Raw genomic sequence first — 25,129 nt, 5'->3', positions numbered from 1 at the left:
TTTTATTTTTAAACTGTTTTATTACAGGAACTTTACAATGTACAGGAACAATGCATTGCAATGTAAAACACATTCATTCACTATATCATGTGCTAAGTAGAAACTTACTTTTGTTATCAAAAATAGCTTGAAAATGCTTTACAGAGGTATGAATTTTGACACTGAGAGGATACATACAATTAATACATCAATTTAATATAAAAATACATTGTACCAAATGCATGTAAACCACATAATCAGACCTGGGGATAGATATATGACAAACAGTTAATTTGGAGCCAAACCTAGATATAAAATTCAGCTCAAAGGCAATAATCTTTTAATCAATATGTACCATTCTGCACAAAAAAAAAAACAACAAATTTATCCAGGATTGAAGGTAGAATAGAAGAGCTGCATTGAATAATTTAACTTTGTATCCTCTTTTGCAGCCTTTTGATTAAGGGTTACTGTTCAACATATTTAAAAATAGCATCAAGATTCAGTAGAATTTAGTAGACCTAATGAATCTACCTCTACTAAATTGAAAGATTGTTTAAATGGAGGCGAACTCGACCATAAACATGTCAAAGCTGTAAAATTAGAGGCTCTAGAATTGATTCCTTCACTCCTCAGTCACACTGGACATTTGCACTTTAATGTCTTGCAGGTCAAAATATTGTTTTTTTGAGGTAGGAAACTTCCTTTCGGGTCAACTGTCTTAAAGAGAGTGGAAGATTTTAAATAACCACATGTGGGCTTGGTGTAGCTGTCTCTCCCCCGTCTCTTCTGTCTTCGTCCCACAGTGCTCGTCCACTGTCTGATAATCAAGTGCCTTCTGTTGCAGTCAGTTTTACCAATGTGACTTCCGTCTGTAACTATGACACATCTCATGCTGCTTTTTTTGCACAGAACCAACTGCATAATCATACCCAGTCTAAGAAAGTGCCGACTCTTGCATATTCATGTGCTTGAAAATGCAGATTCTTCCTACACATGAACAAAGAATCCAAATATATGAAAATATATTATATTGTTTAACAAAATAAAGTTGAGACTTATTTAAGATATATTTAAGTCCTCTTCCACTTCATCCTCCTCCTTCCCACTGTGCCTGCGGTCACCACGATCCATGGATACACCCATCTCTTTTTGCAGGGCCTCTAGACTGGACTGGCTCACATAATATCTCACGTTCTGCGATGGCAAAAGTTTCTGGAGCTCCTCCAGCTTACGGTAGGCCTGGAGAAGAAAGATGGAAAGCAGATAAGCAGTGTCCAAGGAAGTTTTAGAGTTTAGAGGTATAAATCTTGAGCCATTAAATTACTATAAAGATGATTTGACATTTAACGCTTTCTTTGACAGGATGCAGATGTTTCCTTCTTATTTCACCTGCTTAAACAGCTAGAAAAAAAAATGATAGTCACCACTTGGAAGTTGCCTTGCTGACAGTGGTGCTCCACCAGGAAACCAAATGCATCGCCAATCCTGACAGCAGGGTCCAACTCTGGCTCCTCCAGCAAGGCTTCACATAACTGTATCGCCTCACCAGGATCCTCCGCATACAACCTGCAGACAAAGGACAAATGAAGATCACAGCCAGACAATAACAAAACCCCAGACAAAAAAATGTTTGTTTCAAAAGGGGGGGAAAAGTCTTATTAATATATAAAATAGAACGAATATGAGTTATATTCTTACCTGCGCGCGTGGACAAACTTCTTGATTAGGGTGATTTTATGCTGCATGTCAGCCAGTCTTACTTCCTGTTGTCCAGTGGAAGAATCCTTTGCTTTTGAGAGACACTTGAAAGCCTCAGTCAAAGCATCTAGAGCCTTTTCATAGTTCTGGTAATCATCAATCTCCACCTTAACAATGGTCAACAAGAAGAAACTTGACTATTTCAAAATAATGTGTATTTTTAAATAAATTATATTCCACAAAATCTCACTATACTATCCTCTAAAACATGATGAGCTACATTTCTACAATAGAACATGCTTGTTGTTTAAGATCACTGCCCTAAATTTAACTTCTTCCAAAAAGCCAAGTGTCAATTCATAACTAGACAAGTACCTATAATAAAAATAATGAAATGGATATTTTGTATTGAGTATCGCTCTACCTGAGCACAGGCTTCATAGAAGCCAGCAAGCAGGTCCGGTGCCCTGCCTTTAGTGTAGAAACCAATGATCGTCTTCAAGATGTCTGGATTTTTTCGCCAGTCCAGAGACTGGAGGTAGTTGGCAGCCATGATAAAAAGCTCCTTCTGACGAGAAACATTGGCAAAAAATACTATTTTCTCTGTGTCGCCTGACTTGAGGAGTGCCCTCATGGCCTGTGTAAAAAAGAAAAAAAAGTTAAGGTTTAATACGGTCATATTTTAACTTGCATATGCATGTATTTGTATATGTAAGTTTTTATCTGTGCATATTCTTCATTGAGGTCATAGTTATCCAAGGAATGTTAAAATCAGGAGCACAAACAAAGCGGTATCCATCACCTTGATAATGACCCCAGAGAGGTTAATTGGCTTGGATTCCCTACCAGTCAGAATGAAGAAGCCTCTTGGATGAGAGGAGAAATATCAACCAAGTCCAGTTGATTTTAACCTTCCTTGGATGTACTGTATGTAGGTATTGCGTGACATCAGGCTTACAGACCAGAATCAGTACTGTAATCCCATGTTCTCTTATCCAGATGCTTGCAAAACGCTTTAAGCTTGCAATGAAAGCATGTAGTGTTTAATACACACCACAGTATTACCTTGGGCTTGTTGCCAGCCTGTGTGTATTTCTTGGTGGCCAGGTGGTAATTGCCCTGACGCATGCAGCAGTCAGCTATCCTCTCCAGCACCTCCTTTCGGGACTCTTCAGACAAGTCTTTTGAATCAGTTACAGTCATTCTCTCTGCCAGCTCCTCTGTGATGGTCAAGTTCTGGGTCACACACAACTCCAGTGCTTGATGATACTTTGTTCATGTACAAATGAAAAGACGCACACACATAAGCACGCACATATGAACTGATATGCAAATGTGTCACAAACGGATACCTTCTTGGCTGCTACCAGTAACTCCACAGCCTTGTCATACTGGGAGTGTGTGATGAAGAAGTCGGAGCAGCGTGCTAGGAGGGTGGGGTCAGAGCTCTCGTTCAGATCCTCCGAAATCAATTGAAGCGCAGAGAACTGTTCGGTGGCAAAGGCCAACTCCAGGGCTTTGGAGACGTAACCAGCCTAAAGTGGAGAAATCAACAATATAACTGCTGAAACAAAAATTTCCCTTCACTTTTTTCACCTCCAACCATTATTCAGTTTAGCTATATGGTGTAATAGCGCCCTCTTGTGGAATGACTAAGAATGCATCAATCTGAACATAGCCTTTCAGAAAATGAAAACATTTTTGAGTTGACCTTGTGGTAGAGTGCGACAGCTCGGTCCATATGGGCGCCTTTCTCCTCATAGTAACAGGCGGCCTCCATCATGTCCTCTGGGTTACTGAGCAGAGCCAGGTTCATCAGCTGGTCATCCAGACCATTCTCCTGTTTAGACACAACATGCACAAGTCAAACACTGATTAATGTTTATTAATTCATAAATACCTGTATGTTGGGTATTCACACAGATTTCTAACTAAGAATGAGCAGAGAAGTACACAGCGGAGTACTTTACCTTACAAAGTCGTATGGCGTTGTTGTAGGCCTGGGCTCGTGTGTAGAAGTGGACGGCCTGTTTGATATCATCATGGCCCTCGTAGTGCCTGGCCAGGTGGTATGACGCTGCCCTGTCACCTGTGTCATTGGCTATCTCAGACGCCTAGTTTAATACATAAATACATGATCATATTTATGTTCTGTACTTAAAGGTAAAGCAAAAGAAGACCACGCTCAACTCACCATATCAATATCATTACTAATCAATCACAAAGCTATCTACATTTATCTGAAAGAAAGGTAATTTCTCATGTGCAATACCCATGTCCTCAAAATTAATTTCAATAAAATATATCATAAATGTTACATGACACCCATAATACCTTCTGAATGTTTCCCATGTAGCAGTGGACTCGAACCAGGGAGAGGTAATCCTGGGCACATTCATAGAACCGCAGCGCTGAATCCATGTCTGACTGGCTCTCCAGGTACTGGGCCCACCACTTATAGATGTTCCTGTATGGAAAAGATGATAGGACAGATTTTTAAATTTAACTTAGTGTGTGCCCACAGCAGGAGATTCATGTTATATCCTCTTTAGATGGCAAACATTCTCCTGTAAAGATAAAACTCTGGACTTACTTGTCTTTCATTTTGTTAACGTAGATCTCTAGAGATGATGTGTCATCCTGGAGCATCCTGGGCACTTCAACCCTGTGCGTGTCTGAATTCTCATAACTGTAACAAAATGGCAGGCAATGACACTTTATTTCCATGGTAAATTTGCCCATAAACAGTAAGTCACAAGTACTAAATGAATTGACATAAAACCACAACAGATTCTGTCTTACTATGCGAGGGCCAAGGTCTTGTCGCCCATGGACTCCAGGTATTTGGCATAATTGTAGTAAGTAGTGCGCAGGTGGATGCGATCGTGGCTCTCTGCTGTTTCCAAAGCTTGTTGCCATTGGCCAGAAGCCTGGTAGAAATTGTTTAGCAGGTCATAGCGTTGACAGCACTTGTACAACTTTTCGGCATCTTCCTATTGGAAGAGAGGAAAAGATGAAGGACTGATAAATGCTTTTGGTCCAGAAAGTCCCGTAGGTCTTTGTGTGGTGCAATGCTTGGACATAAAAGTGTTATTTGTAGCCAAAGGATGTGGCCTTACACTGGACTACGGTTTTAGGGATATTTATGAAGAGCAGATAAAAATATCCTCTGTAAGAATATGATCTTAAGCGAGGGGATGGCCTTTCTGTTTTTATAATCTTGTATTTTCACTATTACACTGTATATCTTGTACTGTACTTGTTTTTTTGTCTGAATGATGAATAAAACAAATAATACTATGTCACTAAATAAACACTTCTTATATCCAATTATCAGATTTTGAAGTTTATAATCTGTAACGTAAAAGGGGGAGGCAAAAACAGAGGAACAAACATTTCTTATTATCCTAATGGTGAGTGACGTTTGTCTTATCGGTCATTTACACTGTTTTATTTGAATTTCTTACCAGCATGCCCAGCTGAATGGCCAACATTGCAACTTGGGCTTCTGGCTCAGGCTCAGACTCCGCCTCCTTCAGTGCTTTTGCTGCCCTGGCATTTCCCATATTCCCAAGGCACACACGTGCCACATCCAGCCGGCGGGTTTTCACACACATCCGTGCCATGTTTTCCCATACCGCTTTACTACAAAGAAAAGAGAAATGGCTTGTTTGCAAGGGTAACGTGTAGCTCACTGCATTGGTATTTTATTATTCAACAGTAATAATTGACAGTTACAGTACAATTATTTACAGTTTAGTTTAGGTTTATATTTTATACCCAAACCTGACCCAAATATGTAAATTCCCACAGTTATTACAGACCAAACCTCTTGTAGTTTAGTATTATTTCAACATTTATCACGATTATAAGAAATGTTCACAAAAGACCTTGTGCACACAAACACTGATACAGCCATATAGCTGATATAGCCATACAAGAATGTGTGCAGGACTTTAGAGAGGCGTGCTTTTCTATCTCAGTCTTTCCTTTTTTTCTTTTACCTTGCTGACGTAAATCAACCCCTCTACCACCCTTTTCTTTTGCTTCAAATCCAAATTTAAGATTCCGCAGCCATCTGGTCTCTATATGTGTCCCCTCCCTCCTCCTTGCTTTAGCTGATACAGATGTGGGCTGTTTATTAAAGTTAGGCAACAGGAAATACCCCAAATCGTTAGGGGCCCTGCTGTAAGAGGGGGAATGGAGGCCAAGTGAAGAAAAAGAAGTTGTAACTGTCAGCCAAAATCTTGCTCTATATGGTCACCGAAAACCGACTCCGACAAAAATGTAGATACTTTAAAATGCTGAGGAAAAATAGAGCTTGCTGCACAGAGAGCGGCAAGATCTAGAGAGCCAGAAAAGGAAGGACAAGAGAAGGAACAGGTCTACATTTGGCCCCTCATCCCATCCTCTTTTCCTCTCAGGAAACACATCCTGTTGCTGGCTGACTGTGGCGGCCAATATGTTTGTTGCACATGAGAGAGAGGACTTTAGCGAACGCCCCCTGGGCTCCAGACAAAAGAATACACAACCGTGACGTCTAAGAGGGAGTCTTTTGGACATTCTCTCACACAAACCCACTGACAAACACACACACATTTAAAGTGATCATGAAGGAGGGAGCCGTCTGTTTAAAGCTTGCTGCAGTTTCAAACTGATGTCTCGGGACTATGATGAACAGCAACTCCCCCACATTTCAACTCTGACCTCAAGGATTTGCAGAGAAACAGTGAGCGAGGGAGGGAGAGAGAAAGAAGCAAAGGGAGGTGGGTTAAAGGAATTCTTCAGTCAGTGGGGTCTCTTCTAGTTAAGAAACAGCCTCGGTAAACCTCAGAAAAGCCACTGGCGAACCATCTAAGAGCAACACTATCCTGAGAACCTATGCTTATTTGCGTACTCTTCTGAAAGAAATATGAAGTAAGAGAAGAAACAAGACGAAAAGGAAGAAGAAAAACAATCCACTGCCTACTCAAAGAAGCCAGCTGCACACACAGAAGTTAGACCAGTGCAATAGGCAAAGCATTGAAGAAAGGGAAAGGAGAAAATCAAGAAAGGAGCGAGATCCAAGAGTCAAGCTGTAGCCAGCTGAAGCCAGTGGAATGGACCTAGGTGCCAGTTGGATTAACCCCCACGTACCCGCAGTGCTGTCTGAGGAGGAGGGCTGAGGATCTGCTGCAATGACAACAAACTCCTGAATGAGGATGAATGGAGATGTTCTTTAGCTAAGCCTCAAGACAACACTCTTGCCAATTCCACCTCTGTGTGGACAGCTGGAGGAGGAGGAGGAGGAGGAGGAGAGGAGCCAGGGGGCCCAGAGCACTGCTGGTGCTACTGCCCCAGAGGAAAGGCAGGGGAGCGGGCAGGACACTGAGGAGGAACAGGGGACAGAGGAGGGACACGAGGGAGGGGGAGAAGTGGCGGGCATCAGGCGTCGCATGGCCGTGCAGAGGCTAGTGGCGGCGGCGGTGGCGGTAGCCCTGCTGTCCCTAGTCTTAAACAATGTTGCAGCCTTCACCCCAAGCTGGGTCCTGCAGGCCCTGGAGGACGGACGCAAGCGGAGCGTGGGACTGTGGAGGATGTGCCCCACTGGTGGGGAAAGGGGCCGCGATGATCTCCAAGCTGGGAGAAGGGGGCAGGGGACACAGAGGCAGTGTGAAAACCTGGGATGGGGATCTGAGTATGCAGGCTCCCAAGAATCTCGCAGCACTGTCAAATGTAAGATTTTATACTAGTTTTGTTTTTAAGTGCAACAAAAGTTATTTATGTCTGTTATTTAAAAAGAAAACTATATTAGAGAACTTCAGAGTGTCAGACTGGTTAACGGATTGATTAGTATGTCCAAGATGTAATACTTAACAACAAACACAGTACTTTCTACATTTATTCATTTAGCTGACGCTTTTATCCAAAGCGACTTACAATTGCTATACATGTCAGAGGTCGCACGCCTCTGGAGCAACTAGGGGTTAAGTGTCTTGCTCAGGGACACATTGATAGATGTATCACAGTGGGGAATTGAACACGGGTCTCTCACACCAAAGTATGTGTCTTATCCATTGCGTCACCACGACTTTTTGTGACCAGTGTCAGGTTGTAGAAGTAAATTCTATTTTCTGGGGCGTCGGATTGGGGTCCAGAGCTGATTAACTATATATCAAAGCTTATGACCAAAACACTCACTGCATTAAAAACAGCAACAGATCAACCTGTTGTGTACTACATCCTAAAAAAAATCTAAGTGCTTTCCTTTTGGTCAATAGCAGTCTGACATATTATTGTACAGTGGCAGACAGCCAATAATTAATAGTATGTAATTCTTTAAAAGCCAAATACATATTTTTGTTGGGCAATCATGTTGCTGACATGATCTGTGTATAAAACTGATCTGAATGAGTTTTGTTATGTGCTTTACCAAACAAGGTTCCATTGAGAAATTTTCATTCAAGAACAAGTCTGGGAAAAGGTCCACCAGCCAACTTAATGGGGCACAATGGGCAGAGCTGCCAACTAATGTTAGACACGCCTCACCATTCTTGATAATACTGTAATCACGTCAGTCAAGTATTTCTCATTCTGATGTCAATGTCACCGCGCTACTAATGTATACCACATAAGTTCTGTGTTGCACTACAACATTCAGACATATCAGATTTAGATTCAACCTAACTTGCCATGAATATCCAATTATTGCATTAACATCACAGTGCAGGAAATGACACCGCTCTTCTTGTGGTCCCTCAAGTGCAGTTTGACATGATGCGGGCATGTAACCTGATGGCGACGGTGGCCCTGACTGCCGGTCAGCTGATCTTCCTTCTAGGCCTGATGGAACTACCCTTCATCACACAGGAATCCCAGTGGTGGGAGGAGGCCATTGCTGCACTCTTCCAGCTAGCCAGTGAGTACAAGCATTTCTACAACTTGTTTGTTTGCATCAGCAGAAAGACAAGTCTCAGTGAAGCGTCTCTCTGATGAAAATCTCCTTAAATCCAATAAACACATGATATCATTCTGACACAGTAAGAAAGAAATCCAGACGCCGCAAAGCAAAGTTCTCATGCTTTCTGGTATAATAACAAAGAGGCTAGACAGGCTGACTCTTCTCTGAAAATCAGCCTCTGAGGGCAAATACTGCAGGAACATTCAGACAAAAGAAAAGGGCAGCACACGTGAGTTTACTTATTATATTTAGTAAAAATATTTAGGGCTGCTTTATATAGAAATTTAAGTTAAATCTGTGAAAAATATTTAGTAAACTTTTTGAAAATGCCTGCTAGACAATATTTTTTGCCCAATGTAAGTCCAAATCCAAGGTAAATGTTAATGTTATGTTAATTTACTACTGATGATCAATCATCATTTTATTTCTACTTCACTTAAACGTGATTTGCTGAAACCACAGTGTTTCTGATTTTGGTGTTAAGATATAAAAGTGTAAACAAACCAAATAAAACAACAGCCCAGCCAGACTAAGAAAGAAGAAAATAGGGGAAACTAGGAAACCAGATAAAAGGGATTAATTAGCATGGGACGTAACTTAGTGCAGTCATGGTAACAACCCCCCTCCTCCACAACAAGCACCATCCATCCATCCCACAGTGCCACATTAAGAGTTGGCTGGTATGGCCTGTCCAAGCTGAGGAAGTGTGTAGTGTTGCAGTAGTTGCTCAGCCGGTTGGTATCATTGTGGTAGAGCAGCATGAAGGGGGTCTGCTGTGGATCTAAATTTAGTCCTAGTCCAGAATCTATGGGCCAGAGCTACAGTGAGCCAGGGAGCGACTGTCGGGCGCCAGGATATCCCTGCTCAGGACGAGGAAATGTCTGTGACTACCTGTTATGCAAAGCCCCAAGCTGAAGAAGGAAAAAGAGGGGAGGGGGGAATGGACAGGAAAGACAGTTTCGACAGGGACTGTGTGTTTGGTGTGTGCACTGGCAGGGGGTAAGGGGGATTATGTACATGCAGGTTTGTGTATGGTGTCTGTGTTGTGATTCTGTGTCCATAGTATGTATACTTTGGTAGAGAAATGTCCTGTGGTACATACGACAGCAGGGTGGGAATAGCCTCTCTGTCTAGATAAGCCGGCCTAGCTTTTATGTCTATGTTTACAAAATGTCCAAGAGCAGCGGAAAATAAAGAACCTCCTCTTTATCGTTAGAGGCTTCGGCACGCAATGCAGCAGGGATGAGGACTTTTATCTTAAGACCTTGGTCAGAGGATTGAGACACACCCAACATTACAGGGTTTTCCAATATTAGACAACACCACCAGCCAAACCCGTGACCAGGAACTCATCTCAACAAAGAACGATTAATAAAGACAATGGCAAAATAAACAGTTTTCACATCCCATAATCATTATCACCAACATGGGTGGTGGACATTTATAGCTGTTTTGATAAGGTGGTCGATGATGATCTATCTATAAGACTATTCACAAATGTGGGCATGCATACCTATTTCCCTGATATCTAAAAATAGTACTGCTTTCTGGAAAAATGGCGTCTACTAATTTTACTCTCTTACCCGTATATGGTCAACAAAGCTGCTGAGTAATAAGATGACATGTATCTTGGCAAACAGGATGTTCCCAACCAAAAATAGAAGACCCAGGAGAATATATATCAAAAGAATTTAACAAATACAATATACAGTCTGCAATATGTGGTAAGTCTTCACTAAGCTGCTATGCTTGTCAAATTGGTTTCTCTGTATATTTAACTTTCTTATCGTTTGAGAATTTTAATAACCTATATACCCAAGTAAGAATAGTTTGACAAAAAAAATCCCAACTGAACGTCCGTTTACTAGTTTATTCCAGGGCGTTCAACCATATCAGGCGATCTAGTATATAGTAGTTTTTTTTTTACAAGGTGAAGAATTACCCTCTAAGATGAGGAAGAACTAACTTTAAATCTAGAGCTGAAATGATTTGTGAATTATTCAACTAAATCAATTGATACAAAAATAATCGTTTCAGTTGATTCTCTGAGAGTAAAACATAGCATTAGACAAATAAAAGTTTTGCCCTGATGATTGCTTTAGATGAAAAGTTATTACACATCCTAGGGGGAAACAAGACTTTTTGTGTCAAATTTAATGGTAATCCATTAGAGAGGCACAACGCTACAACAATGCCAGATTCTCTAATTTGAGGATTTGCTGTGTCTTGTCTACTAATAAACTGAATATATACATATTTTTAGGGTTTCATCATGTTGGTCAGACAAAACAGGCAGTATGATTTTAGTCTTTAGGAAATTAAATAGGCACTTTTACTATTTAAATGATAATAGAGAAAATAATTGTCAGATTCAACAATAATTAATTAGCAAAGAATTTTTAATAATCTGAAAAGAAAGGCTGAAAAAATGCATAAATAACAGTTTTCCATCATCAAATTTTTATCAGTCACTAGTCCATCACCCATTCCTACTGTAGACCTCTGGGTCACTGAGTCAGTGAATGGGTTTCAGTTCTGAATGAATGGAGATATTTTTACCCATCACCCTCTTTCTCAGGAATGTTTTCATTTTCAGACGTGCCAAAATGCTCAAGCAGGCTGTGGAATAACAATATCCAGTTCCATTCAGTGATATCTCAGCAGTGTTGGCAGGTCCTGGCTTAAAGCACAATATTGGTCATTTCACCCCCGGAGACAACCCTGGAATGTGTTTTCTGAATGGACGCAGCTCGAACACGTCTAAAGTCATGACTGCAGGTCATGTCCCTCTCAGTTTATCATTTCTATTGATTTTGAAGAATTACAACTTCATGGATCAATTCAGATCTGTTAAATCTGACGCAAGGAGGAGTCAGACTTTTCCCAGAAGTCTGTGACTCAAGTGATTCCTGGTAACGAGGGATGAAGGTTTTAGCAAGAAAGACTTACTTACTAACTTGAAGGAAGAACCAGCTTAATTAATATCCAAGACCTGGCTTTAAGATAAGACTTGTTTAGATTTTGTCTGTGACAGATCATGTCAAATGTCCAGCAAATATATTAACCTCGAAGCTAAGGGTGTGGAGGGGAGGGTAGGAAGGAAGGAAGGATGGAAAGAGGAAGAAGGGGAAGGAAGTTTGAGAGATAAGTCCGTGCCAAAAAAAAGAGGTTCACACAGCCCACCCTGGCTGGAACACGGACAGGAGATTATTCATTTCAAGGAGCCAGACAGGTTAAACATGAACAGACCGGGCAAACAGTTCTTATGAGTACACATGGTTGTAGACATGCAATGATACACAGACACAATTATCCACATCCTCACTTAAAACAATGACAGCCATTTTACTGTAGAGGTAGAGAAAGAAATATAAATGAACTCCCCCCTTGGTGCCACTGACTGCTTCAGGAAATGGACTGATTCATATCCTTAAGCACCAACATCCCTATTTCCAGTGATTATTTTTGGCTGCTGCATTTATGCTACTGTGGATGGGGCAAGTTTTCAGACATGTACTAATGTGAATAGGCGTATTTGAGTGTGGTAAATGAGGGCTCAACAGGGGGATACTTAAATAGCATTGATTGATGTGGGCTTTCATACACACCTCTAATAGTAAAGAATGAAGGAAGGGTGTGGGTCTATGGAGACACTGAATGACTTTCCAGTTCAGATAATGTCGATAAAACAAAGTAAAGATCAAAGAAACGGCACAGAATTGAAGACTGTGGCTTTCCACCTTCGCATGCAAAAGGAGTCCCTCATTGTGTGAGTTAAACTACTGTGAATCAAAGAAATCAGGAGATAAAACATCTCAAAGGCTTTTCCGAGCCTATATTCATGCTCTGATATTTTTACACTATTGAGAACTTTGATCTTGAGATCTTAAAAGTTCTAAGTTCCAAGGAGGAAACAGATTTCCAATTTCAAAGGCCCCACACAGAGCGTCCTCTGAACTGTGAAATACAAGGGTACGGGGATAGATGCCTTAATGTGAGCATGTAAGATTTCAAAAAGCCACTCGGACACTTTAGGCCCAAAAATATCTATCTTAACAACTATTAGATGGATTTGTACAGACACTCATGATCCCCAGATGATGAATCCTACTGATCATGGTAAACCACTGACTTTCATCTCCCACCACCATCAGGTTAACATTTTTTTTGTTTTTAAGTGAAATTTCTAAACAACAACTATTGGATGGATTACCATGAAATTGCAGTCATGTCAAGGTGAATTACAATAACTTTGGTGACCCCTTAACATTTCATCTAGTGCCACCATCAAGTCAAAATTTTAATGCGTCCAATACTTTGGTTTGTGACCAAATATCTAATCGAACATTGTGAACATGATAGAACACCACCTGCTTAAAATCAACATGTGATGCCATTGTCGTTGTGAGCATGCTGATGATACTGCTTGGGTCAGCAGTAGCTCAGTCTCAGGACTTGGCTGGAAACTGGAGGGTCGGCGGTGCGTTTCCACTGATTGAAGCCTTGTGCTCTCTTACAGGTTTTGTGCTGGTGATTGGACTTGTGACCTTCTACCGGATCGGGCCCTACACACACCTGTCCTACTCCTGCTACTTGGACATAGCTGCTTGCCTGCTGGCCACGATGGCTGCGGCCATGCTCATCTGGAACATTTTACATCGCCGTGATGACTGCCTTGCACCTCCAGTTATAATCATCAGTCGCTCACTGGCCTCACCTTTCCACCCACGTCTCAACAATGACTATGTGGAGTCGCCTTGTTGAGCCACGTGAAACAAACCAATAAAGGGTAACTAACAAGGATATGCTCTTACAGTATTCATGTTTTACTCCAGCCAACAGCCTCCAAAGTGACTCTCAAGAGAAAATGACTTTACCGCTGGACAGCTGGACTAACATGTACCTGCGACTGTAAAACTCTATATTTCACAACTGTTCCACCATAAACAAAGATATACGAATTATTTTGCAGCTTAGTGCACAAAAGTCACAGATTTAACTTAAATTTCTATATAAAGCAGCCCTAAACTTGCAAACATGTTCAATACTGTATGATGTTTCATTTATTCATGCTTGGGTGAGCTAATTAGTAGATAAATTCGGACCGTCTTGTATGAACCATCCTGCTTATGAAAAGATCAAGCTGGAACTTGACCTATTTTGTTATATGTGCACTTATTAAATCGCCTCCTGCATAATTATAAATTGGAAATTGATGTTGAAAATGTAATACCAAAATACCTCATATTTGTTTTCCATCCATTTAATGCTTATTGCAATCTTTAATACATATTAATATTAATGATATATGCTGCAAGTAAGTAGGTAAACTAACAAGGTAAAAGCTGAAGAGTCAGTCAACCTCAGCGAACGCTTTGATTGGTCTGACCCAAATGAGAATTTTTACAGGCAATGAGAGGTGATATTTTTATTAAATAAACACATACCTACTGAAAAACACAAGGGCATATTCTCACTCTCTGAGTCATTGCCACAAGAATATTCTCCCTTTTGAAAAAAGAAATATCCCCTGCCAATTCATGTATGTGAATTGATTTGGAATTTTTAAGCAGTATTTGGTAAATTATTAGTAACAAAGGTTTTGGCGATAAACAGCATTTTTTATATGACATAAACATTTCAATACTAGTTCATTTTTTATGCTTTCCATATGAAACTCTGCACGCTTGTGGTACATAATGTATACTTAAATTAATATAATATAGTTGTATAAAGAATAGTGCTATTGTTAGTAGTATTATTGTGACCATATTATACTTCTGCAAAGAACTCCAGGCTATCATAGGGGCTCATTAAAATAATAATATATCATATAAATTCAATAAATTTGTAGGTAAACATCCAAACTCAGTGGTTTTTGTTGTTGCTGTTGTTTTGGTGTCCAACACCACACCTGACAAATGGACAACACAGAACTTCATTTAACACATTTTTAAATGTTACATAAAATATAACATGTATTTGGAAGCATTGGGGTAAAGTTTAGCATTTAGCAGCAGTCTTTCTAGAGGTGTCTGCAATATTCTAAACTCTGGGTTCTATATGAAGGCATACTTCAGAAAGTGGAATTTTCAGGTGACCTACTAAGTACTAAGTGATGATAACAGGTGGACATATATCTTCAACGAAGAGGGCTGTGAGATATGGTTGAAAGCCCAAGAAAAAGTTACAGTAGTAAGTAAGCATGGAGGTCAAGAATGAACCTCTATGCTTAACCCTCAAATTTTGTTAGGAGTCCATATGGACTGTTATATTAGCTATTATTTACAACAAACACTATAGAGCAGCTAAGAGTGTGAGGAAAAAGTACAACACATAATGTATATTGGTTTAGGTTTTGTGTGCTACAACATGTTGTGGAAAAAGTATTCAGATCCTTTACTTACTATAAAAGCAGAAATAACCACACTGTGAAAATATTTCACTACAAGTGAGGTCTGGCATTCAAAAGCTTACTTTAGTAAAATTATATAAGTTTTTATCATCAAAGTACTCAGTAGGCAAAACAAATATAGCGTTTTACTATTATACATGATGTTTTTGGATTAGTATCACTGCTGCATTAATGTGTATTTTGCAATTTACTACTGCAGATGTTACTATTTTTTATACTGTTGGGTAGTTTACATCTACAGCGAAGCATCAAAATCTTTAAGATCGTCATATGTTTGTAGCGACTATGTCCTGTGAGAAAAACGTGTCTCTAAAAAGTCGACTTTCCATGAGCACACAAAACAAAAATACTAAAAGTAAGTTACATTCCACCACTGGCTACAGCTATTTAACCTACATTACATTTATTCATTTAGCTGACCAAAGCAACTTACAATTGCTATACATGTCAGAGGTCGCACACCTCTGGAGCAACTAGGGGTTAAAGTGTCTTGCTCAGGGACACATTGGTGGATGGGTCACAGTGGGGTATCGACCAAAGGCATAGTCTTATCCATTGTTCCATCGCGACCCCGTTCTAAAGAAACTATGTTAAACGTGATATATTTACATTTACGAACAATTCCGTCTCAACAATGCAGCAAAATACTAATACTCTAAAAAGTCTTATCTAGATTAATTATCAGTAAGTACACTGGTCGAATAATTTTAAATTTCAACACTGCCATGATTTTAAGGAAACTGACTCAAACCTGCTGGGTGAAAGGTGATATAAACACACTGTATCTTCACTATTCTGCGAAGAAAAATAGAAATGTCTACATTTTGTAGAATTCATATTCTAATGTTTCCTTCAGGAAATGAGGGTAGTGTCTTTAAAGAATGACAGACTAACAGTGGAGAAGAACTGTAATGGTTTCATGCAGTGAATGGCATAAACTGAGAGCAATGAGGGTGACTCCAACATCATTCATCAGTCTCTGCTTCACCCCTGAACACTTCCTCGGGTGTTTTTGTTCCTGATGGAACGGTGGAGTTTTGCTTTTAAAAAGAAAATGCAGTGGCAAAAAGACTGTAAGAGAGGGACTGAATTAAAATGGGTAGATAACCCTGCAACATGTCACCTAAAGTCAAGGACAACATGAATGAGAGGAAGTAGCACAGTCTGGACTGAATAAAGACATTCCAACCTGTATCTGGCAGGCTGCTTCGGGAGGCAGAGAGACGAGGCTGAGTAAAACCCCACTGATACACAGAAACTGGGCTGTAAAGCCTCTTCTGATATAAAATTGCATATACTGTCAGGCTGCATTAGCAGAGCATGGTAGTGGATTTTGTTGTCCGTCCACACACACACACACAAACGGGATTTGGGTAAACTTTAACATACATGTTTGAAATGTGTGTCTACAACGGATATTTCATTATATGAAATTAAATACATGTCCTAGCTGAAATAAACTTGACTTCTGGATTGTTAGCCAGCCTATGTCTTAAGTATGAGAACCGTTGTCAATTCAAAGATCTCAACCACAGAGACAAGTCCCAGATGGTACAGTTTACCGCCGCAGAAAATGCATATTCCTGTGGGAGGAGATATGCGGGAATCGAACACAATACCAATCTTTTAAAAACAAAAAACAGAAAAGAAGCAGCAGTAAAAATAGCCATCAATGAGGAACTTAGTAAAGCTGTCATCAAGCCTATTAAACTCTATGGAATATCTGGCCAGCGGATATGCTATTTTCCCATTTGGGTAATGTTTGTACGTGCAAAAGCAAACACTACGGCAGTATTCACACCGTGTGCCCTGAATCACGTATTCTGCTAGAGATAATATCAGATCTTTGCTAAAATCACATATATGTTTCCCTGACACACACACACACACACACACACACACACAGATACAAAGGACACACACATCCTTTTAGTGACCTGATTCAATGTTTGCAAGAATGGAAAGGACACTCCTTTTCGACCAAACTGGCAGGGGGACCTAATGTGTGTGTGCGCGTGTGTCACAGTGTGTTTAGAAAAGTACATCCCCTCAGAACCCACCCGCACACTAACAGAAACAGTCAAATATATACACATTGAAGAGTTCCTTCCCTGAACACAGACACAGAAAAAGTCCTTAATCATGTCCTATGTTTAAAATTAAATTTCATGTGCTTACATAAACAACAGACAAAAGTTATGCTGTGGTGGTTCTCATTTGATTATAGCATCATGGTATGATACACAAACTGGTGAGCTTAGTCTTAAATATAATTAAATTCCTCATATACAGGATTTAAAATATACTAGCCTTTCCATGGCAGTGGTGTGGAATTTGTTTCACTGACCTGTCAATTGGCTGCTTTGTTCATATTTCCTAGGAATAAGACAAACATTTAAGGAATATAATAAAACAGGCAGTGTTGTTCATTGCCTTGATCAGTTGTCAGACTGAAAGCATATTAAAGTTAAGGTTACAAAACTATTGTGGTAGTTTCCTTCCATGTTAACCTCAGCAGCCGAAGGTGCTGAATGAAATGAAAGGTGACGAGTGGCAACAATGCCACATTCTCAATGTAAGTCAAAAGCAATTAATTACAGCTCTGCCACTGCAAACCACTGTAGAGCATTCTGAGAAGAGGCAAGGCTGTAACAACAATGCTGTCTCTGTGGCCTTTGATTAGCCTTTGAATTAAGGCCCTTGAGGAAAAGACTGCTGGAAGAGGTGATGACAGTGATCAAACAGGGGGAAGTGCCCACAGCAGGAATGCCATCCTGCACGTCTCCTCCTGATGGCGTGCACATATTGATGCCTTACCTCTTGATGAGCTTGATAGACTTGAAGGCTTCGTCCATATCGCCGATGGTCAAGTAGAAGCTGAAGTTGAGCATGGCGTCACGAGTGGCTTTCTCACAGTTCTCCAGGCCCACAAAGTCTCTGAGAGCTCGCCTGGACACCATGTGTGGGAACTGGGCGGCCGACCCCTTTGATGGCTGTGTGGCTGAAATCTCTGCTAACCCCGGATCTCTCTCACCAGGCTGAGAAGGGGGTCGACCAGGTAGGAAAACATGGTGTTAAGATCAGTAAACATGTGGTTCACAGCCAGTAATGAACACAGCATGTTGTGAGGTACGATCATCATTTGTACAACTAAAAAAGTAAAATGCAAGATCCTGGAGAAAACATGGGCTTTGTGGAATGGATAAGAGATACAGCAAACCAAACAACAACAAAGCTTGACATACAAATCTATTCCTCAAGACAAGGTCGATGGGAACTGGACACAGCATAGTGGCATCTAGATATTTCAGGGATGCACTTTTGCTGCTGATCTTGGATTTTTTCTTAAATGCAGCAAAAGGGAGACACGATCACAGTTGTTGGAAGTTGGGGGTCAACAATAGTGAAGCTTTCTGAAGGGGACATACACTTACTTCTGGTCGAAAGACACCCCCCCTCCGAAATAATAGCTGGGGTGTGATAGACCAAACAGAGTTTCACATAAGAATAGTGATTGGTGCGAACAAAAACACAAGGAATATGTTTAAGTAAACTCATCATTCAACTATCCAGAGAGAAACACCCCATGCTTTATGAGAACCCCCCCCACACACACACACATACACACACACTAAAGAGAAAATACACAAACAGAACAGCGTGTTCTCCGTCCTCACCTTGCAGCTGAAATAATAGTAGGGCACATCCAGAGCGAGGAGCGCCTGCAGGCCTGAAGGTTTAGGGTAGCAGTCCTGTAGGAGGAGCCCATGCTCCTGCGTACAGAAGAGTGTCACTACTGACACGTCCATCTGAGCAGAAGGAAGGCAGCATACTGTCAAACTACTGGTCTTTAATAAATGCTTAAAACAACACATTTATGCCTTTTTGGTTCTCAAAGCAGCTGTAAAGTAGCATGAGTAGCACTAGTCTCAGTGTTAAGAAGTGTTTACCACATCCAAGAAACTACTTGATGAGGATTCAGAGCTGATCGGCACTGTCTCACAAACAAAAAGACGAGGTTCACTCTCATCCCAGAAGTGAGATACAGGGCAGCGGTTGCTGAGCTCTGTCCCCTGAAACTGCTGCCTGAAAGAAAAACACAGACATGTACAGTATAAAACAACCACAGAGGGGAAAAGTCTACACAGGCAGACTACAAGTCAAAAGCAAAAGTTACCGTTCACTTTCTTCTGGCTGTGAGATACCACTGGACGGTCTGCCACTGAAGAAGTCAAAGTGTGTCACAGTGTCCATGTCAACGTCATAGAAGTACACTTTGTGATCAGGTCGGCCATTAACCTGAGAGGGATAGTCACATACAGTAGAGAAATATTCACATTAAATTGTCATATTTTAAGATACTGAAAGTAAGTAAATACTTTGTGTTGTACAATAAATATTCAGTATCAGCATTCAAAAACACAAATTGAACAGCTTTTCAGAAAGAAGAGGGTGACTGTCTTATGTTGTCTGTTTACCTGAGAGATTAGGATGCTGACTTGACTGGCATTGGCGTTGCATTTGACTGACCTCAGGGCTCCCAGATTGGCAATCTGGTCAGCCAGGTTCTTAGCGCTGCAGTGAGCTTTGGCATCTCTATTAAGACATACATTGAGACTGGCATTGTTGGCCAAAAAAGTACTTCTAACAGGAAAATTGTCAATTAACAAAAATGTACAACTCATAGAAAATTAGCTGGCATTTTTTTTTTTTAAAGAAACAGTTAATTGAAGGAAGTGATACCAAAATCCACATTAACGTTATACCTTCGGGAGAGGTCAAAGACTCTAATGTGTGCTGTGTCCGTGCCTACTACCAGGTAAGACTGGCACACACTGAGTAGAACAGGGTTGCCCTCTGCCTTGGAGAAGGTCAGCAGTTGCTTCACAGTGCCCTACAGAAAAGTGAGGAAAAAAGACCAAATTTATGATGACAAATACCAGTTGCCTGTGTGTGTATATGCTAATTTAAAATATTTTTAATTCAGCAGTAAAACATCACCCAGTTTGTGTTTAGAAAATGCACGCTCAAACATCACTCCTGTGTGTTTGAGTGAATATTTTATATTAGGTTTCAGTGTGGGACAACAGACCTGCGGCGTGCGAATCTGGACCCTGTTAGGTTCCACAGTGTAGAGGTTCTCGCCATTTACAGCTACAACAGGGGAGTCACAAGGAAAAGAACCTGTGAAATCAGAAAGAGGCAAGGTGGATAAAGAATGTTTGGAGAAATGGAGGAGAAATGTAAAAGTTTAAAACTAAGGAGGGAATGAATGACATTAGCGCAGTTTCTAAAATGTCACATCTATATAATTTGGTTTGGTCTGTTCTCTGCTTTTGCTTGTGTTGTACCTGTATTGCGAAGAACATTCCCTGAAAGCTCATACACAGTGACCTGCTTGCCACTCCAGACTGTGACTGAATCCTGTTGGTGTGACAACACACATCCAGTTACCTTGATATCAATTTCAATCTTTACTTTTCATGGCCAAAACTTTGTAGAGGTGTTCAGTATTTATAGTACAGAGAAATATCATTTTAAAACCATACCCCTCTCAACTCCACACTTACCTTGGTAACACAGACTCCCTTGATGTGTATCTCAGACTGCAGAGAAAGGTGCGCTCCTGTAGTGAACTGAGCAATGCTGAGCTGAGTTGGGGTGAGCTGCACTGCTGCCACCTGTTGGCTGAAGTGGGCTGACATCATATGCTCACACAGGATCAGCACTGTGTTTGAGTTGTTGGCCGCCAGCAGATTCAGGCTGGAGCCCCACTGAAATGAAAGGTCTCAGTGAACTTTACCAGTAGAATACTATATATATATATATATATATATATATATATATGTTAAGAAACATGTAATTTCTGTGCTTAAATTACGTAATTTCACAAACCTCATTTGCACATGCAAATATCACATTTTGTAAAAATGCTGGTCCAGGTAGTACCTTAAGCTGAATGATATTTCCCTCTATTTCTGTGGGTGTCTGTAGCTTCCATTGGGCCTTGGTTTCACCACTGCTGCCTGGCTGCACTACCATCCTCCACACTGCTATGCGCCCATGGCTCGTACCAGCTGCCAAGATTTCTGGGGAGAAACATTACGCAAAACATTACACAAAAGCTTTGAAACAAGTCTGCACACCAGTAGTAACATTGTGGTTATCAAGGAGGCTGATTATGTTTAAGGTTTGAGAATGTGATGAAATAAAACATATTGAAACTACCATTTACCATTACCTTTTCCGGCACAGTATGACACACAATTGATCATCTCTCCTCTTTCAAACCCCAGAGTCTCGTCGAGAGACAAAACATAATTGTCATTTCGCTCCAGGTCCCACAGCCTAAAAAAAAAGATATGACTATAAAAATATGACTGTAAAGTATGTGTGTACAAACAGTATGTGTACACATACCTGATAACCTGTTCCCCTGTTGCAGTGATGAGGAGGCCGTTCTCTGTCCAGACAATGTCTACCTGCTGCCCAGTCTTGCTGCTCAATTTAACCTGTGTACGAAAAACAAGACTTTATCTACAGTACATGATTCCTCTCACTGGGGTCTTTACAGTGATCGACCAGTACAAACACAAACCATTAAAAACACCACAATCTTCAACAGTTTTAAAAGATATTGTATCGTTGATGACTTTAGTATACCTTCAAAAATTCCTGGGCTCCTCCCTCTGGTCCAAGAGTGTACTGCGACAACATCAGTGTATCTGTGATCACTGCAAGCACCTCTCTTTTCTCAAGGTAGAACAGTTTCTTGATTGCACCCTCCACACTGAGAAGTGTGCTTGTCTTACAGTGCTCATCCACACTGTGGACCTTACCTATATACAAGGTACATAGAGTTAAAGATTAAAAATGTAAGATAACTGTTAACTCATAACACAAAATTTCAATGCTTTTCAATGGAAGTTGAAAGCAGCATGGTTTTGAGCTTCTTTTTGAACAATTTAATTAAAAACTGCCAAATTGGTCTAAATGATTTTCTCTCTTGAACTGAAAATTTTCTTACGGCTCAACGTGGATTATTCATCAAAATTTAAGTCTGGATGAAATCATATTAATTAACCTTGTTCGAGTTTCTCTCAACTCTCTCTGTATTCCTTTAAACCAATAACTTTCTTTTTTTAACTGCTCAGAGATGGAGCACGGAGCTACAAGCAATTAACCAGCATGGTAAGACATTCTCTCAAGCTACAGAACATTTTTAAGGAAATTGTAAGCTGTCTGAGAGAATAGCCATTGCTGAAAATCACTGGCCTCCAATAGCGATTGTAAAAGTCATGAGCAACACAATGGGGCTGCTGAAAACATACTCATGGCGGTAAAAAAACACACCTAGACAGGAAATTACTTTCACTAAATGCTGTACACAAGAGAAAAATAAAGTTTTACCATCTGCAGTGCTGACGTAGAATGCGAGTCCCTCCTGTGGGCCCATCTTAAGAGGTGCTCCCTTCCAACTGAACATATCCAGAGCACTCTCATCTCCACTCACTGATGCCCGGGCTAGCATTGCCACATCGCTGTAACATACGTTACGTCCTACTATTAGCGAAACAGCCTTCAGATTAAGAGAGTATAGTAATATCACAATATTTTCAATATTATCTCACTGCTAAGGACTTAAAGAAGAATAACTAACTCGGAGCATTGCATCCTGTTTACTTACTCCCCAGGTGAGGCTGGTCTGAAGATGCAGCAAGTTAGAGGTTTGTTGTATTCATGCTTCACAAGATGGTTTCCTTGAAGTCTCCCTCTAGCATCTACCTTCCATACTGCTAGCGCTCCAGTCTGTCATTAAATAATTACACTATATTTATGTGGTTCAATATGAAGAAACGGGAAGTTTAAATGGTTTGAGATTGCATCTGAGCACGCAAATCTGCTAGGTTTTGTGCCAAATATGCCGGGTTGGTAATCCAACCTTGGTCCAAGTAAAGAAAAGAAAATGCATGTTTATCATGTATATGAGGTTTTGAATTAGGGCTGGGCAATAAAACAATAATTATCGTGATATAATTTTCCTCAATAACAATATAAAAAATTTTCAATATATCGTGATCCACTGTTTGGCATCAAGTATTATTCATGTTCTGACCAAAAAGAAAAGTTTCAAACCACAATTAACTACCTGGGTTTTTTTTTCAATTTTCACTCAGGGGCAAAAATCAGCCTTTAAACTTGAAAGAAATAATGATTTGACATTTATCGTGATAATAATCTATATGAAATTACATTTACATTTCATTTAGCTGATGCTTTGATCCAAAGTAACTTACAATTTCTATACATGTCTGGAGCAACTAAGGGTTAAGTGTCTTGCTCAGGGACACAACGGTAGATGGGTCATAGTGGGGAATTGAACCCGGGTCTCTCACACCAAAGGCAAGTGTCTTATCCATTGTGTCATCACCACCCCAAATGATATGAAATGTTTTTATCATTGATAACATTTTTGGTCATATCACCCAGCCCTACTATCAATGCATCAGTATGTCAACATGTACATATATGTGCCATATTGACTGTGTATACAGTTATTGCAACACACTTACCTGATCACCAGTTACCAAGCGGCTGCCAGAGCTACTCCACTCCAGCAGTGTGATGCAGGCTGTATGTGTGCTGGGGAGGACTGTTTGATCTCCTGAGGGGTGTGTCAGCAGCGCTACCTCTCCATTCTCCCAGCCTATTGCCAACACTGGCTTTGTGGGATGCCAGCGCAGCACTGTGGGCTGGTGAGGACGTTCAAAATGGCAGCTTTCCACATGCTCTCCCTGCATATGGACAGAGATGAAGTAAGCTAAATATGCTGTAATTGATAATATTCACAAGGTGAATATTAGTGGTTTTAACAAAGTGGTCTTTCTTTCTGTGTCAGCGTTCATCTGCAAAGCCCGGTGTTTACCTGCTGCAGGTAGAGGTCTACATTGCCTCCAGTGGTGGGGCTGCTTGAGGCCACAGCAAGTACAGGAAGAGCTGAGTGCCAGGTCAACTGAGAGGGCACATCACTGCTTTCACGGGCCTCAATACGGTGGTCAAAATACACCGCCATGTCCCCAATGCTCGTCCCTGGATACGAGAGAAGAAACCTCCAATATTATCTAGGGGTATTCATGGTGCATTCTTTGATTTCACGTTTTTGTATTTGTTTTGCAGCTTAATGTCTCTTCCCCAACTACTTAGCCTTCTGGCTAATTCGTGTTATAAAAGCTCGGTAATATAACTAACGTTAGTTGCCTCTAAAGCAGTTACCCTCAAATAGCATCCAATGATTTCAAATGCATTTCATTTTATAAGTAACGTTAACGTTAGTTGACTTAAGCCAGCTGGTTCAATAATGGGAAGATACAAAGAAAATGTCGACTTTAATGGAGCTATGGATTCGCCATAATAGTTAGCTACCATTAACGTTAGTAGCGTTGAGTCACAAATGATTAAATTAGCTTTAGCTGCTAACATTAGCTAAGCTAGCCAAAGTTAGCATTCATTGCTGGCCCTCGTTACTGTAGAATGAAGTTAGCCGTTCTGTTAAATTATCTGAAGACCAACCTCACTGTCGTTTTCTTCAGGTTAATACCGACTTCTCGAAACAACTTAAAACATCAACCGTAACTTCCACTGTTGTTGTGAAGCCTCCCGTGTGATCAAAAAGCGTCTCTCCCAGTTGCCCCTGACAACCTCGAAGACTGGACAGGGGGAGGGGTTACGGAAAATAACGAACACAACCCGAGTTGTCGTCGACGGTGGTGTTAAATTGATAGTGGTGACAGCAGTCTATTACCAAAATTATAATTTTTCTGATGCTGTTCCCACAGGTCTTTGACAGTTAATTTTTAAGGGCATTTGCTGTTATTGTTTTGTTGTCCAACCATTTTCGATTAATTTGGTTTAAACTTTAAATTTAACTTAAATAAATATATTTCAATGGTCTAGCACGGTCATGTAAATGACTCCAATGTCATTAAAAACATAGATGTCTTTTCTACGGGAGACGCTGGGGACATGTCCCCATCACTTTTTGAAAGCATGTTAAAAATGTTCTGAAAAATAGCTTGCAAGAATAAGTGTTATAT

General features: G+C 40.5%; 2 protein-coding genes across 2 annotated transcripts; one reads left to right on the top strand and one right to left on the bottom strand.

The window, feature by feature from the left end:
- Nucleotides 1-24,832, bottom strand: ift140 (intraflagellar transport 140 homolog (Chlamydomonas)). Its single transcript, XM_038735553.1, has 30 exons — nt 24,606-24,832; nt 23,962-24,125; nt 23,609-23,830; nt 22,723-22,844; nt 22,446-22,576; nt 21,699-21,874; nt 21,456-21,547; nt 21,277-21,383; nt 20,985-21,124; nt 20,606-20,809; nt 20,387-20,459; nt 20,128-20,219; nt 19,802-19,929; nt 19,514-19,631; nt 19,213-19,334; nt 18,986-19,121; nt 18,713-18,844; nt 17,853-18,073; nt 5,148-5,325; nt 4,483-4,673; nt 4,274-4,369; nt 4,015-4,147; nt 3,651-3,794; nt 3,392-3,520; nt 3,033-3,215; nt 2,746-2,949; nt 2,105-2,317; nt 1,681-1,847; nt 1,407-1,548; nt 1-1,221 (listed from the first exon to the last, which is right to left on the bottom strand). Exons 2-30 carry the CDS (start codon nt 24,106-24,108, stop codon nt 1,042-1,044), a joined length of 4,323 nt encoding a protein of 1,440 aa, XP_038591481.1. The 5' UTR covers nt 24,109-24,125; nt 24,606-24,832; the 3' UTR covers nt 1-1,041.
- Nucleotides 6,260-14,487, top strand: tmem204 (transmembrane protein 204). Its single transcript, XM_038735554.1, has 3 exons — nt 6,260-7,395; nt 8,423-8,578; nt 13,140-14,487. Exons 1-3 carry the CDS (start codon nt 7,116-7,118, stop codon nt 13,382-13,384), a joined length of 681 nt encoding a protein of 226 aa, XP_038591482.1. The 5' UTR covers nt 6,260-7,115; the 3' UTR covers nt 13,385-14,487.
- Nucleotides 24,833-25,129: the final 297 nt, after the last annotated feature.

Source organism: Micropterus salmoides, unplaced genomic scaffold, assembly GCF_014851395.1.
Source record: "Micropterus salmoides isolate LMB-PRFRI ecotype aquatic unplaced genomic scaffold, ASM1485139v1 Ms_hic_scaffold_21, whole genome shotgun sequence".
In the NCBI taxonomy this organism is placed as follows: domain Eukaryota; kingdom Metazoa; phylum Chordata; class Actinopteri; order Centrarchiformes; family Centrarchidae; genus Micropterus; species Micropterus salmoides.
Note: the sequence above shows the minus strand (reverse complement) of the source record. Positions and strands in the feature narration are given on the sequence as shown.

Excerpts from the sequence above, each read along its gene's own strand:
- ift140 (XM_038735553.1), bottom strand. The coding sequence starts at position 24,108 with ATGGCGGTGTATTTTGACCACCGTATTGAGGCCCGTGAAAGCAGTGAT. Across the intron at positions 4,148-4,273 it reads GTTAACAAAATGAAAGACAA|GAACATCTATAAGTGGTGGG; the intron begins GTAAGTCCAGAG and ends TTTTCCATACAG. Across the intron at positions 1,549-1,680 it reads AAGTTTGTCCACGCGCGCAG|GTTGTATGCGGAGGATCCTG; the intron begins GTAAGAATATAA and ends CTTTGTCTGCAG.
- tmem204 (XM_038735554.1), top strand. The coding sequence starts at position 7,116 with ATGGCCGTGCAGAGGCTAGTGGCGGCGGCGGTGGCGGTAGCCCTGCTG. Across the intron at positions 7,396-8,422 it reads ATCTCGCAGCACTGTCAAAT|TGCAGTTTGACATGATGCGG; the intron begins GTAAGATTTTAT and ends TGGTCCCTCAAG. Across the intron at positions 8,579-13,139 it reads TGCACTCTTCCAGCTAGCCA|GTTTTGTGCTGGTGATTGGA; the intron begins GTGAGTACAAGC and ends GCTCTCTTACAG.